Raw genomic sequence first — 17,149 nt, forward strand, 5'->3', positions numbered from 1 at the left:
ATGGACAGAAATAACTACACCCAGAGAAGGAACACTGGGAAGTGAATGTAAATTGTTAGCACTACTGTCTATCTACCCAGGTTACTTATACCTTCGGAATCTAATACTTAAATGCTGCAACAAGAAAATAGTATTTACAAACATATATTGTATCTGGGTTATATTGTAACACATGTAAAATGTATGGGATTGCCTGTCATCGGGGGGAGGGAGTGAAGGGAGGGGGGAAAATTTGGAAAAATGAATACAAGGGATAATATTATAAAAAAAAATTACTCATGCATATATACTGTGGAAAAAAAATTCTAAATAAAATAAAAAATAAAATTGCTATCTCTCGGCTGGGCTTTTATCACCTCACACCTGGACTCTGGCTGGTCTTCCTTCCTTAAGTTTTCCCACTCGAGTCTATTTTCTGCTCAACTGTGTCAACGTGATCTTCCTAAAGTCCTGATCATATCCCAACCTCACACTCTAAATTCCAGTGGCTCCCTATTATCTCCAAGATCAATTATAAAGTCTTCTTTTTATAACATGTCCTTTCAATAATCTTTGCAGTCTTTTTACATCTTATTACCCATTATCCCAGAGTTCTCCAAGCCTCAGCTTCATCAACTATACAATTTACTGTGTTTGCTTCTTCTGAAATCCTCTGCTTTCAATTTGCTAACACACAATACACTATTTTTAATTAAAAATTAATTTTTGTGACAAATTAAAATTACTCTATTTGGGTTATGACCTGAGCTACAGGATATGCAGAATCAACTCATCTTTTCAACTGACACTTGTCTGATTCATGATAAAAACTTCCTGACCTTTCTGTGAAAAAAATAATCAGTTGTGATCCCAAATCAATTAAGAGCAATAAATGAGGATTTGTAAAAAAAAAAAAGGCCTGAACTTACAAAATTCAATCCAAAGTTAAATCTGGTAAAACAAAGGTAACCCAGGCTTATATTTGATTAAAGAGAATGAGTGATATGCCTTTACTAATGAGAGCTTACATTTATATAATGCTTGCAAAGGATTTCCCAAATATTATCTTATTTTTTCTTCAACCACACTGGGAGGTAAGTCTCTTTATTATGAATCACAAGATGAGAAAAAACAGACAGTAAGTGACTTGCCTACGATCACAAAACTAGTCAGTGTCCAGTCACAGCTGGAGTTGAACTCTGGTCTCCTTAACACCAGTGTTTAGTCCTCTTTCTATTGCTCTTTTCTAGTACATAGGATATCAGTCCCTTGTCTAGAAAGCATCAATGGGTTTTCTAGCTCTGCTTAAATATGTATAATCAAAGGGTCATGGGATAACCAATTCCATTTGCAGAAAGCTAATTGTTAGCAAATTACTTCTTTTATTGAAAGCTGCCTTCTTCAAATTTCCACTCATGAAGAGAATGAGCTTTAAAAACAATTATAAAGTGCTTCATAAAAATGGCCAGCATTACAAAACTAGGAGGGATTTATCCAAGATCACACAGTTATATATCAGAGGTCTCTAAATTTATTCCAGTGTTTTTCTATTAGACCACAATGTCTTTCTATAACTAATACACAAATAATGTAATTTCCTATGCAAAAAGACATTTTCCCATTACAATATAAAATACTGCAGACATTGCAAGTAAAAATCCTGAAAGATAATCTTTTAATTTTGTCTAAAAGAACAAAAACAAAAGAAATATTTATAAAGTATATTTTTCTTTATTTTTCACTCTCCAATCTGCCACAATAGTAGTATTTAGATCTCATTTCTTCAATACCAAAATCTTTGAAATCTGACTTCTGATCATACTATTTGATTATCGTCAAATAAAAAACTGCCTTTTGTTTACATTTACATTCACATTTTTTCAGGCAGCTAAACTTCCACAGAACTGTGTTTAACTCTTCTTTAGCTCCACATGCAATGAAGCCCTTTTGAGTCTATTTCTGAAAGGTCATGAATTTTGTTCTCCTTAACTAGTCTCACTGTTATTATCCAGGTTTAGAACCCTTTCTTGCTTGGGAAACTATAATAAATACCAATTAAATCTTCTCTTCACCTTCAATCCCAACATACACACATACCTCCCAATCACCTTATCCATTCCTACAATATTCAATTCAATTCACAAACTTCTTACTAAATATCTCTTTTGTGTCAAGAATTTGGTTTTACTAATGCAAAATCCTGGTTAAGGCATTTCCTTTGTGCAAAATAATCTCCTCCAGCATCCAGCTACTGGAATAATTTTACTTTACTAATTAAAGGATAAATAACTATCTAAAATCTGAGGTCTTATTTACTCATCTTCAAAGATAAGTTACACATTTCTAAAAATAATATGTTAAGAAGCAATGCCATTTAAAAAGAATTTCATGGAAGCTCTTAAAACAATTATCAATATAATGTAAATTTATCATCTTGACTAACCTCATTAATTCCTCCACTTTATCATCTACATCTAGGTCCTCTTCTGAGGCTTCAAAACTGTATGATCTCTGACCCATGCTGTTTGCATGATAACGAGTAGGAGACATCTTTCCATTCGAAGTGGACAACCTTTCATTACTTTCCCTCCCATTTTGATTGGTAGTACAAGGTTGTGGGGAAGTATCATAACTGTTGCTGGGTGATGGGGACATTCCCGAATGTTGGGTCTGTGTGGAAGCAGTAGCTGTAGAGGAAGATGCTGGGACATTGTTGGTACTATTTCCATAGGAACCACCTCCATAGCTGGGCCTTCTCCCAAATTTGTCATTATGCTCTTGATCAAGACGATCCAAAGTTTCCAAAGCATGGAGAATTTCATGTTTGGTCATTCCAGTACGTCGAAGGCGCTGAAGCAGGTCTATTTGCTCTATAGTAAATCTGGGTTCATCTGTGTAGTGAGACATGGTTTCCAGCAAACTAAAGAAAAAGTAATAAAAAAAATTGTTAAGTTACAGTATAACAAAAGATGCTTTAAAAAGGTGGAATACATTTTCATATATAATTATATTTGGTCTAAAAGTCTCTAAAATTCTTTCATATAGTAAATCAAGAATATTAGAGCTTGACATGGTTGAAAATATAACATAATGATGTGTTAACTTTTGTTATTTTCTCAAATTTAAACATATTAATTAAAAAACTCAAGTATAAAAACAAGCTTATAAACATTTCAAATGAAGCAATTTTAAACTTCCCAGAGAATGATTTTATGCCTTAGAGATCTTTTTCAACTTTTAATTTGTAATTCTAGATGAAAGGAATAACAACTTGGATTTATAACAAAAACTTCATTTATGAAGAAAAAAAGACTCTAAACAATCATAAGTAAAAACAGCCAATACAGAAACATTAAAGAAAGACTATGAGACATGAGCAGCTTATTATGTGTCTTGTCTTCCAATCCATTGAGTAGATTCTTAAATATACTTTTCTTTTATGACTTATTTGTTATTTTTGTAAAGGTTAAAAAAAAATAGAGGTTCTAAGAGCAAGAAAGAGAATGCGAGAAAGAGTACTTCTGTCTCTTTGGAAATTACTTCCATAACTAAAGTTTCTTTGAATCATTATTGGATATGGATATATATATGTGTGTGTGTGTGTGTGTGTGTGTGTGTGTGTGTGTGTGTATTCTTTTTTCTGTATACATGCAAAATATAGGCAACATATACTGCATTAAGTAGAGATTCTTTCTTTTGATTTCTTTTTTCTTTTAATATTTTCTCCCAGTTATATTCAAAACAAATATTTAATTTTTAAAAATTCTACTTTTTTTCCTTATCCCCACCCATAATTAAGAAACAAAACACAGATCTCCCACACTAATGAAAATAAATACCCTCAAGAAAAATCAAGTTAAAAATAAAAAGAGAGTCAGAGAAAGAGAAAATGCGTTAATCTATACTCATTCACAATCAGTTCCTTCTCTGGGTATAGATAGGATTTTTCATCATAAGCCCTTCAGACTAGTCAGGAATGATTGTACTACTGAGAATAATAGCAAAGTCATTTATAGTTGGTCATCCCAGGATACTATTACTTTATATAAATTTCATTTTGCTTGGGTTCATGGAGGTTCCATGATTCCAGATTTTTTTTTCCTGAGAGCATCCTGATCATCATCTCCCATAGAACAATAATATCCCATTACAAACATATACCACAGTTTATTGAGCCATTCCCTAATTGACAGGTATTCCCTCACTTTTCCATTTTTTTTTTCCTCAGAAGAGAGCTGCTATAATTTTTGTATATATAGGTCATTTTCCTTCTCTTTCCCCCATCTCCCGGAATCTCTTTTGGTATTCACACCTAGTAGTGGTGTTGGTAGGGCAAAGGATATGCATGAATATATAGCCCTTTGGACGCAGATCATATCTTTTGATCATTTATCAACTGGAACATGATTCTTCTTATTTTTTTTTTAGATGATTCTAATTGTAATTTTTAGCTCCATTGCTCTCTGGAATATCACATTCAAAACCCGTCAGCCTTTTAATGTTGAAGCTGCTAAATCTTGTGTTGTCCTGATTATGTTCCCACTATACTTGAATTGTTTCTTTCTGGATGCAATATTTTACAATATTTTCTCCTTGACCTGAGTGTTCTGGAATTTGGCTATAATATTCCTGCGAGTTTTCATTTGGGGATCTCTTTCAGAAGATGATCAATTTTACTCTCTGGTTCTAGAATATCAGGGCAATTTTCCTTGCTCTTGAAAGATTATGTCCAGGATCTTTTTTTTTTTTTTTTTTTTTTTTTTTTTTGGATCATGATTTTCAGATAGACCAATAATTTTTAAATTCTCTCTCCTGGATCTATTTTCTAGGTCAGTTGTTTTTCCAGGGAGATATTTCACATTTTTCTCCTATTTTTTGGTCTTGTTTTATTGTATCTTGATTTCTCATAAAATCATTAGCTTCCAATTGCTCAATTCTATTTTTTAAGGAATTACTTTCCTCGGTGAGCTTTTGTCCCTTCTTTCCCAATTGGCTAATTTTGCTTTTTAAGGCATTCTTCTCCTCATTAACTTTTTGTATTTCCTTTTGCACCACTTTCAGTTCTTTTTCCTTTATCTCTCTTACTTGATTTTCAAAATCCCTTTTGAGCTCTTCCCTGGAGTGAGCCTAATTTTTATTTTTCTTGGAGGCTTCGGATATAGGAGCTTTGACTTTGTTATCATCTTCTTGGTGTGTGTTTTGATCTTCCTTATTACCATAATAACTTTCAATAGTCAGAAACTTTTTCTGTTACTAGCTCATTTCCCCAGCTTATTATTTGGCTTTTAACTCTTTGTTAAAGTAGGACTCTGTTTCCAGGAAGGGGAGTACACTGTTCTGAGGTTCAGGGGGTTTTGCAGGTATTTTCTGAAAGCCTTCTAGGAAAGTAATCAAAAGCACTCTTTTCTGTCCTGGAGCTGTTAGAGGTATTCTTGCACCACTAAGCTGTAAAATTTATTGTGCTAAAGCAACAGAGCCCTGCTTTGCTGATGTGGGGTGGGGCTGGGGCTGCAGCAGCACTAGCTCAGTGTATGCTGGGACTGCACACGGGACACCCATCCCATTGCCACAGACCCTCTTGGGTGATCTGAGTCCTTGGGCCGAGATGTTCAGAAACCTTGAGCATTGCTACTGATTCAGAGATCCTGTCAGGAGCTGGATCTGGAGCTGAGGATGTACTGGGTTCACATGCTGGTTCTACAGATCTTTTCTGTTGACCTTCCAAATCCTCTTTGGTATCTCTGAGCTGAGAAGTCTGGAAGCCACCAGTAGTACCGCTAATTCAGAGATCAACCTGGGTTCAGTTCGGGGCTGGGTTGAGACTGAGCTGGTGTGGTCTGCACCTATACTGCAAGCTGGACTCCCATCCTGGTTCCATAGACCTTTTATGCTGACCTTCTAAATTATCTTCAGCTGGAAAATGTTCTAATCCATCTTTTTGATGTTTGTCTTATTTAAAGACATTTGAGCAGTTTGGGGGAGAGGTTGGACAAGTACCTGTTTTTATTCCACCATCTTGGCTCTGCATACATTAAAAATTCTAATAGTACAGCAAAGCCTAATGTTTAAATATTACAAAACACCCCCGCTTCTTAATTGTAGAAGGATTACAACAGAATTACTGGCATGTAAATTGGCTCATGTTAAAATTTTACATCAATTTCATGAAGAATTAATATTCATATATGTTTGTTCTGAATCTTAGTTTTATATTTCAGTTTCTATTTCCTAAAAATGAAATTCCCCCAGTTCCTAACTCTACTGCACTTTATGAAAATGTATTATGCCAAGCCAAACTGGGATTATATTTCCTTAAGTTAATTTAAAAATGCTCCAATGAGAGTCCTTAGAATCTGGCACCTTTTTTTCTACTTCATGATGGTTTCTCCAGAACACTGGCTTCAATAGGAAAACTCAAGCAGAACAATGTTCTTTTCTCCTGCCCTAGAGAGAAATAAAATACCTTTTCCTCAATGGAAAATGAACTGATTCTGAATTGGAACAGTGTTCCTCTCTACTGTTGTGCCTTTCCAGTTAAGTAATAGGACTCACTCACTATACAACACAGTGGTCAACAGGGTAGGGTTTGGGACTTATATGGCTAATAAGATTTCTGAATCAGGGGTTGCAAAATTCAACCGGCTGTGACCACTACACCTTTTTTTTTTTTTTTTTTTTTTTAAGTATTTCCCTCAAATATACTCCAGCCTAATCAATCTGACCAGGTAGCTTTTGCTTAGAGGACATTTTATTTTCAGCTTTTATGCCTTTGCATAAAGGGATCCCTATATCCCTATACACTCCCTCCTCAAATGAATTCAAAAAGGAGACTGTACAGAAAGAGAATATTCAATTAGTTATTAAGCATTTATTATCTGTTGATTTGCCAATCATTTAGCTAAATGCCAGAAGTACAAAGAAAAGCAACAACAACAAAAATCCCTGTGCTGAGACTGCAAGAAAAAGCAACATCCCAAAAACCTCAACAAAAGAGAGTATCCAATATGAGGTGTTCAAGAGTGTCAATGGTTAGAAATTTTTATAGAGGATCAGAACTTAGAAGAAGTCAATTAGACTTGGTAATTATATAAACATTAGTAACTTTGGAGAGCAGTTTCAGCTGAATGATACAGCCGGAAGCCAGATTGCAGAGGGTTTGGAGAGTAAGAAAATATCACCAAGAATAGATAACTTTAAAAGTTTACTTGGGGGAGAAAGAAAGCGAGCAAATACAGGCAAAGAGAACTAGGAGGAATAGGATGATAGTGAAAGTGATAAGGTCAAGGGGACCTTTTATTGGTGAATTTAGGATGAATTTTGGAATAATTTTTATTGATTAACCTGATGATGGTAAGATCAAATGAAGGTTTTTTAAAATGATAAATCGTATGAGTATGCATTAAAAAATAATCCCTCACTTTAATTTAATCATCTCTATTACCTATCATCCTATAACGTTATCTACTCTCATCTCAGCTAAACTTGAAAAAGCCATGCCATTAAAAATTGAAATTGGAGAGTGTTTGTAGATTGAACAGAAGAGATTGGTAGATAGGGAAATAAAATTAAATAAAGGAAATAACAGATTATAATCTTCTGGAGAAAACACACAAAAATCATCAGTATTTCTATATGTTACTAACAAAACACAGCAGCAAAAGATAGAAAGAGAAATTCCATTTAAAATAACTATAGACAAAATAAAATATTTGGGTAGCTACCTGTCAAGTCAAATCCAAGAACTATAGGAACACAATTACAAAACAGTTTTCACACAAATAATGGATGTAAATAATTGGAAAAGTATTAATTGCTTGTAGGTAGTCTGAGCTAATATAATAAAAGTAGCAATTCTACCTAAATTAGTCTACTTGTTCAGTGCCATAACAAACTGTCAAAAAATTGAAAAAATAGTAATAAAATTCATCTGGAAAAAGAAAAGGTCAAGAATATCAAAGGATATCATGGAGAAATAAAAAGTGCAAAGGATGATGGCCTAGCAGTACCAGATGTAAAACTATTATAAAGGAGCAGTAATCAAAATCATTTGGTAACAGCAAAAAAAAAAAAAAAAAAAAAAAAAAAGATAAAGTATAAAAGGTTAGATACACATGACACAATAAACAATGACTATAATAATCTATTGTTTGATGAATCCAAAGATTCCAGCTTCTGGGGTACAAATCACTACTTGACAAAAATTGTGAGGAAAATTAGAAAATAATGTCAGAAAATCAAGATAGATCTACATCTCATTCCTATACCAAAATAAGGTCAAAAGGGGTAGATGATTTAGGTGTTATACTACAAACAAATTAGGAAAGCATAGTACACCTAAAAGGTCTTTGGAGAAGGGAGGAATTTATGGTAAAAAAAAAAAAAAAAAACTAGACAACATTATGAAATGCAAAAAGGATAACTGATTACATTAAATTAAAAGGGTTTTGCACAAACACAACCAATACAGCCAAGGTTAGAAAGGAAGCCAAAAGGTAGAAAATAATTTTTTACAGCCAGTGTTTTTGATAATGGCCTTATTTTTAAATTTATAGAGAACTGACTCAAATTTATAAGAATACAAGTCATTTTCAAAATGACAAATGGTCAAAGGATATAAACAAAAATTTTAGAAGAAATTAAAAGCCATCTACAGTAATGTAAAAAAATGCTCTAAATTATAAAATTAGAGAGAAATGCAAACTAAGACAACTCTGAGGTACCACTTCACACCTCTGACATTGGCTGAGATTACAGGAAAAGATAATGACAAAAGGAATGTGGGAAAACTGGGACACTAATGTATTGTTGGTGGAATTGTGAAATGATCCAATCATTTTCACATTTTAGAACTATGCCCAAAGGGCTAAAAAACTTTGCACACCATTTGATCCAGCAGTGCCACTATTGGGTCTGTATCCCAAAGAAATGAGAGGGAAAAGGACCCATATGTACAAAAATGTTTGCAAGCAGCTCTTTTTGTGGTGGCAAAGAAGTGAAAAATGAGTAGATGCCCATCAATTGGGGAATGACTAAATTATGGTATATGAAAGTAATGGAACGTTACTATTCCATTAAAAAAAAATGAACAGACTGATTTTAGACAGGCCTGGAAAGATTTACATGAACTGATACTAAACAAAACAAGCAGAACCATGAAAACATTGTATATGATAACAGCAAAATTATGCAAAGATCAACTATGATATGTTTTTGGTTTTTCCCAAAGGTTCAGTGATCAAGGCAATCCCAATAAACCTTAGATTAAAAAATGCAAAATGTTGTCCACATCCAGAAGAACAACTATGGAAACTGAATGTAAACCTGCTATGATCATTTTTTCTTCTTCTTTTTTTTCTCTTGTGGTTTTTCCCTTTTGTTCTTATTTTTTCTCCCAACATAATGCATATGGAAACATATAAGAAAAAAAGTGAACATACATATATAACCAACAAAATTGGGTTGTTTTTTTTTTACATCTAATTGGGGAAAATAAAAACTAAAAGAAAAAAGGGACTCAGGAAGATATGCATGTGCACACACACAGAAGCTAATATATAGGGGAGAGACACAGTCAAATGGGAGAGATTAGGCAGGAAAAAGGCACAGCAGGAAATGGAAGCTTTTTCATCTTTTCTTTTTGAAATTCTAATTAGTCCTCTAGCCAAGAGATTTGCTTGGAGACCTTTATTTGTAGGTGATTTGGAATTATTTTCTTCTTTTCAGTAAATGTCCTGGTCATTCCAGGGGACATCATCATTATGGTTCCTTTGGGGGGGGGGGTGTTGTTCGTTCATTCCTTCCTTCACCTTACTTGAAAATTCTAAAGGGCTTTTTTTTTCCCCCCTCAGGGCTTAGCTATGGCCACTTGTGGCGGGATCACTTGATAACTTTGGTTGACCTGGCTCTTTTTACCTGGTCAGGAAGACAGTGCCCTCTTCTGCTCCATGGAACCAGCTCTCAAGTCTCTTCTCCAGGTTGAAAGGCATAATGCCACAACTGTCTTCTACTTGATGATTGCTTCTTTTAGTTAATGACAACTCCCTTTTTCATAGTTCTTATCTTTGGTTGCTTACTTGTCTGTGGATTGAATCTATGATCTTTTGCTGAAAAAATGACCTATTGTGGTTCCTCCAATTCTGACCATTTCTCTAATCTTTGAGTAATTGTCAAGAGAGCCAGGATTCCATGGCTTTTTTTTTTCCCTTTTCTTTTCTTTTAAACTATATGCCTTGGTTGATTCTCTGCCATGCTACCTATTTGAACTCTGTACCTTTTTTTTTTTTTTAAATATGTTCACTCATAACTATTTGAATTCTAAGAATGTTGGTACTGTAAATACATATAAAGAAATCTTGGTCAGAACTGTTAAAAACTGACATTTAAACTACCTCTAAATGGGTCTAAAATTCATTTCAAAAATTTTTAATAGCTTTTTATTTTTAAAATACATACAAAGATAGTTTTCGACATTCACCCTTACAAAACTTTGTGTTCCAATTTTTTTCATCCTTTTCCTTTTCTTATTCCCCAGACCGCAAATAATCCAATACATATAAAACATGTGCAGTTTTTCTATACATGTCTTACATTTACATTTATCAGGCTGCACAAGAAAAATCAGATCAAAAAGGAAAAAAAAAATTACAAAGAAAAAAAAGAAAGCAAACAACAACAACAAAAGGTGAAAATATCATGTTGTGATCCACATTCAGTACCCATGCTCGTTATTTGCATCCAGAAGGCTCTCCCCATTACAAATCTATTGGAATTGGCTTGAATCACTTCATTGTTGGAAAAGAACCCCATACATCAGAGTTGAACATTATATAATCTTGTTGTTATTGTATACAACATTCTCTGGGTTCTACTCACTTCACTTAGCATCAGTTCATCTAAGTCTCTCCAGACTTTTCTAAAATCATCCTGCTGATTGTTTCTTTCAGAACAATAATATTTCATTACATACCTATACCATAACTTATTCAGCCACTATCCAACTGATGGGCAGCTTCTTGTCACTACAAAAAGGACTGCTACAAACATTTCTGCACACATGGGGTTTTTTTCCCGTTTTTAATGATCTCTTTGGGATACAAGGCCCGGTAGAGACACTGCTGAATCAAAGGGTATACATAATTTGACAGCTCTTTGGACATAGTTCTAAATTGCTCTCCAGAATGGTTGGATCAGTTCACAACTCCACCAACAACGTAGTTATTATTAGTGTTTCAGTTTTCCACATCCTGCCCAACATTTATCATTATCTTTTCCTGTCACTTTAATCAATCTGAGAAGTATGTAGTGGTACTTCAGAGTTGTTTTAATTTGCATATCTCTAATCAATAGTGATTTAGAGTATTTCTTCATATGATTAGAAATGGCTTTAATTTGCATATATTCCTTATTTACAGTCTATCAGGGAAAAAATAAAAGCAAAATATGAGTCAAATATCTCATTTTCTTTTATCTATTGTCCTGATCATACATATGCCATGAAGTGATTCTATCCATTATTTCAACCTATATCCTTCTGTGGCCCCTCCCATCTCATTTCCTTCCTATATTTTATACTCTGGACTAGGTTAGCATGCTCAGATATAGATGCCTTCTATTCCTTCTACCATTTTTCACTTTCTGTCTGTGTGTTGCCTTCCTTCATTAATATGTAATCTTCTTGAATGCAGGGAGTGGCTATTTTTTTGCTTCTGCATATATGTTTAAGAAATGCTCTTGCTGGTCTGCTTCTAAAACCAGTTTAATCTTCTAAATACAGTACTACTACAAAGGAAGTGAGAGGATTCTAAAATTTCCTTTTTTTTTTTTTTTTAAACGAGAAATCTCATCACTGTGGGTAGAATGAATACAACAGGAAAAGTGACACATTTCAGAAACAAACTCCTTCTCCATTAGTCTTTATCAGAGTTTCTTATTACCTCTTTTTTATCCAGGAAAAGGCATGATGATGTTCCCTGAAGACCTCAGCACAAAAAGTACAGAGTTAAGTCATTCATAGTAATAGCCATTTAAAGACAGAACTTAGTTGTCCCTTTCTTCTCTCCCAAATGAATTAACATGAATACTAACACAAGATGACCAAATGTCCCAGAAACATTGCCACTGGATGACACACTCAACTATAGCAGTTCCTTTACTTGATTCTCAAAGAACAGCTTAAAAAAAATCTTCCTTTCATTTAATTTTAACTTCTCTTTGGTTAATGCCAACATCCAGCAGAGTATATGGCACATTGTAGGTACTGAATAATTTAAAAAAAATTAACTGATTCAAATTTATTTAATGTAATAATGTTAAGACTGATGCAACTTTGTTCTTTTAATAATAGATATACTTTCCAGTCATTAGAAGAGATAATAGAAAAGTACAAACATTTATGTAAGTTAATGTTTATAAACATCCAAAAGCTGGATTTTCAGAACTTTTGTAAAGTCAACACACATTTATTAAGCTCTCCAGGAATTTTAAATCTATTTGGGGAAATAATCTGTAAAGAACTGTGTAGGAGTAAGATATATACAAGTTAAGTTGGAGATAATCTTAGAAAGAGGTTCTGTCATTGAGAGAAAATGGAAAGGCTTCTTTTAAAAAGCAAGACTTTAGTTAAGAGGTGATATAATAAGCAAAAGAAACTAGGAGGTGGAGATGAGGAAAGAGTTCTAGGAATTTAAGACAGCCAGAGAAAACACTAATACTTGGGAGATTGGGGGTCCTGTGCAAAGAGTATCAGAGAGGGCAGTTTAAAAGAGTATATGAAGGGAAATAAAGTATAAGAAGATTAAAAGGATAGGTGGGGGACAGGTTATGAAAAGCTTTAAAATGCAAACTGAGGGTTTTATATTTGATTTCGAAGATAATGGAGAAAGGCTGGAGTTAAGTGATTGAAAATATGGAAGATGCTCACTTAAAGAAAATCATTTTGACATCTTAGTGAAGAACAAACTAGAGAAGGGAGAGGTTTGAATCAGGGAAACCAATTAATAGGCTACTATAAAATTCTAAGATTAAGATGATGAGGGTCTGCACCAGGGCAACCAAAACATGAAACTGTAAATGACAGGACTAGGCAACAGATTTGATGTGGATGAGAGAGCGAGTAGGGAGTCAAAAAACATATCTAGCTTTCAAGTCTGTATAGCTAATGATCTTCTTGATAATGACAGTGAAAGTGAGGAAGAAAGGAGAGTTTATCAGAAAAGACAAATTCAGTTTTAGATAGGCTGACTTTAAGATAGGACATATGTTTTGAGATTCCCAATAAACAATTGGAGATACAGGGCTGGATGAAGGTCAAAAGGTAGGTTGGAGCTGTCTAAACGGATCTGAAGTTAACCTGCAAAAACATAACTGAATCCATCAATACTAAAAAGCTCATAAAGCAAAATACTAAATAGAAAGAAGAAAACTAAGGACTGTGCTTTGTAGAATATTCCTTTTTTCTGTCACTTAACAATGCTACTCACCAGAAAAACAAAAGGGCATTATAAAAGACTGAGAGCAATTTTTATTTTTGTTTCACAAGTTTCCAATATCAAAGAATTCATTAGCAAATGGTTAATCTTAATTTGAGGTGAAAAACCTTGAACTTCAACAGGCCAGTCTTCAGAAAGCAGATTATTAGTTGTTGTCCTTCATGCTTGAACAGGACTAAAAAGACCCCGCTATGTTGGGGTCAAAGTATAGTGTTTCTGATTGTGGCCAATCAAGCCAATACAAGGAAAGGAAAGTTCCACCACAAATGAAGCACAGTCATTCTGAACATTTGGAATGAAGATGACTCTAAATTTACACATATCACATTTCTTTTAAGTTACTGTCATTCTGTTTTGCTCAAAGAGCTCAGTGCCTTCTTTGATGTGGGTACCCCACACTGGTCAGTCCTGTGCCAGTGACTCCCATATCTCCTAATCTATTCCAAAGTTCTTTACTGAGGCCTTGAGAATGTACTTGTATTATCTCTTCTGACCTCCATGTGAGTGCTTACCTTGTATGAGTTCTCCATAAAATGGTCTTTCAGGCAAATGTATATTTTGGCATTTGAACAATATGGCCAGACTATCACACTTGACCTCTCGTTAGTAGACTTTTAATGGTTGGTAGTTCAGTCTGAAGAAAAAACTCAGTCTCTGGTAACTTATCTTAAGAGGTTATCTTCAGAATTTTTCTAAGACAATTCAAAGAGAAGCAATTCAGTTTCTTGGCAGGGTGCTGATAGATTATCCAAGTTACACAGACATACAATAATGAGGTCAGCACAACAGCTCTATAGACCTTCAGTTTGGTAGGTAGTCTAATAACTTTTCAATGAGGATGAAAATGGCATCAATAGCTACCACACTAATGGTAAATTACTTAACTTGAAAAGGCTCCAAGCCAAGACTAAAGTAGAGGGACAGTTGATATGTAACTTTTCTTTTTATAGATGACTGTGCTTACTTAATGAAGCCTCTCTGGCTGAAATGCATTATAAGTCAATTCTTTCTGACTTTTAGCTGACAATGAATAAATTGTCCTGGTGGTACACTCTGTGGAGTTCTGAGTTTCTCCATCATTTTTGCCAAACCAATCTTTGTGTTTGCAACTGTTCTGGCCCAAATGTGAAAATGCAAGATTATACACCAAACCTCTGAAAGCTGCCCATTTTTGCCTGTTCCACTGTTGCAATTGGAGTATTGACTCAGCTTTCCTTCTAACTTAGTAACAAACAAATCTTTTCCTCAGCTTGGAAAAACTCTTATTGACATTGGTAGTTCCATCTTGGGGCTACTCCTTTTGTTGAATATGAATGCTTAGCTTGGAAAGGATAAGTCTATGATTAGTCTAACACTTTGCCCCACCCTTCACTTTGGTCACTCTCATATCCTGTCTGTCTCTTTTCCTTACATTGACATGGCTTATTAAATACCAATATTTGCTGCAAAGATGCATACATGAAGATTTTAGGTAAAACAAAAGAAAAAAGTGTTGGCAATGAGATCATGAGATGCACAAGCCTTCAGTAGTAAGTGACCATTGCTGTTGCAGTTTCTGACTCCATTTCTCCCAAGGACTGACTGCTATTTCTAATAGTCTGGCATTAAAGTCACTTAGAATTATAAGATAGTCCTCTTTTAGGATATTGATGTCTCCAGGTTTACATTAAAATTTACTTTGATTTCATCAGGGTTCATTTTAATGAAAGCATACCCACTGATGATAGGAGCATGGCACTTTCCACCAAGGATCAATCACAGTGTCATGAATGAGCCTGTCATTCACTTCTTTTGGGAGGCATACAAGCATGTGAACTAGATTAGTTTCTTTTTTCTTTTAATAGCCTTTTATTTACAAGACATATGCATAGGTAATTTTTCAACACTGACTCTAGAAAACCTTCTGTTCCAACTTTTCCCCTTCTTCCCCCATCCCTCCCATAGATGGCAGGTAGTCCAATACATGCTAAATATGTATATTTTAAAGTATATGTCAAATACAATATGTGTATCCATATTTATACAGTTATCTTATTGCATAAGAAAAACAGGATTAGAAAGAAGGTAAAAATAACCTGAGAAGAAAAACAAAAATGCAAGCGGGCAATAACAGGAGTGGAAATGGTATTTTGTGGTCCACACTCAGTTCCCATAGTCCTCTCTCTGGGTGTAGATGGCTCTCTTCATTACTAACAATTGGAACTGGTCTGAATCATGTCAAGGTTGAAGAGAGCCACGTCCATCAGAATTGATCATCATATAGCATTGTTGTTGGAAGTATATGATGATCTCCTGATCCTGCTCATTTCACTCAGCATCAGTTCATTCTCCAGGCCTTTCTGAAATCCTCCTGTTGGTCATTTCTTACAGAACAATAATATTCCATAACATTCATATATCACGAATAAATTGTGATTCTCTAATTCTCTAATTGATGGGCATCTACTCAGTTTCCAGTTTCTGGCCACTATAAAAAGGGCTAACACCATCACTTTTGAACAAATGGGTCCCTTACCCCTCTTTTAAGATCTCTTTGGGATATAAGCAACTAGATTAGTTTTGATTGAGAAACCTATGCCAGCATTATGGTGCTCTCCATCACTGTGGTCATTTCTGGAAAATGTGTATCCAGCTCTGTTAGGTTCTTACTAAGTGCTAAGTCAGTTCTTAACAATTCTCAGAATTCACACCTTTAGTTCCAGCCTTTAGGGGAAGTTTGCACCTTTGGACTTCTGGGGAGGAGTTTACATGTTTAAGAGGAGCAAGTTCATTGGTTGAAGTATTTTTCCACAAGCCCCTGAGTTATCCCATGCCCATTCTCTGGGAGGATAAAAGAAGACAACATTGAGCAAGGAGTTAGTCTACTCTAGGACAGAGTTGGGACGGCTCTCTGAAGGAAGAAGAGTCTAGTCTGGGACGATTGGCAGTTTCTGCAGACAACAGAACATTATATTTTGGCGCCCAACGTGGGGCAAGGACTTTTGCTTATCCTGACAAGGACTTATTCTGAGCCCTTCAGAGGAGCTAGCCCAGACCTTCACAACAAGAAATCTGGACATTCACACAGTTCTAACTTCAAAATACTGGCTTTCATTTGCCAATATTGTTTCACTCAGTACTGTTACTTGGATGAGATACCTACTGAGTTCTTTCACAACAAGAGATGTTCAAGTCTGCTGGATTTACTGTTGTCCATAAATGCATGTGTATGTTATGTGTGCCAAGGGTGAGTGATTTTTCACTCACCATTTTCAAATAAGTTATTGTACATTTTTGCCACAATAAACAGGCCAGAGATAACTTATGCTAAGCAGATAACCTTTAGATGGTCTTTTCTGGCTTCCACTCCAGAAGTTGAGCAGTAATAATTCTTTAAAAAGACTTCTCAGATACCCTGAATCCCACTGCTACTTTAGTTTAGTTAAGAAGATGAACTTGTGGCCTGGCTCTCTGTGAGGAGGGTTGAAACTACTTGCTCCTCTTTATATGCATCTGTTGCTTCATAACGACTGTCATCACAAGATTTGAGATAGGTAAAAATGGTAAAATAAAACTGGTGATATCTTCTGCTTCACATAAATTGGAATTGTTAGGCAGAGTTGTACAAAATCAACAGCTTTACTCTTCCAAGAGTCACTGAAGTCCAGTGGCAAGACAAAAGTCAAGACAACTGATAATGACTC

At 34.8% G+C, this 17,149-nt stretch overlaps 1 protein-coding gene across 10 annotated transcripts in view; it reads right to left on the minus strand.

Annotated features, from left to right (window-relative positions):
* HMBOX1 (homeobox containing 1) overlaps positions 1-17,149 on the minus strand; it is a 240,102-nt gene that overhangs the window by 112,715 nt on the left and 110,238 nt on the right. For 9 of the 10 annotated variants that reach the window (XM_074287562.1, XM_074287563.1, XM_074287560.1 and 6 more), the window contains one exon: positions 2,423-2,899. In XM_074287562.1, the coding sequence (XP_074143663.1) occupies positions 2,423-2,899 (477 nt within the window). Of the gene's footprint in view, positions 1-2,422; positions 2,900-13,978; positions 14,159-17,149 lie in introns of all 10 variants that reach the window. The other variant, XM_074287564.1, reaches the window with a different exon arrangement.

The sequence above is a fragment of the Sminthopsis crassicaudata genome, chromosome 2 (assembly GCF_048593235.1).
Source record: "Sminthopsis crassicaudata isolate SCR6 chromosome 2, ASM4859323v1, whole genome shotgun sequence".
NCBI lineage: Eukaryota > Metazoa > Chordata > Mammalia > Dasyuromorphia > Dasyuridae > Sminthopsis > Sminthopsis crassicaudata.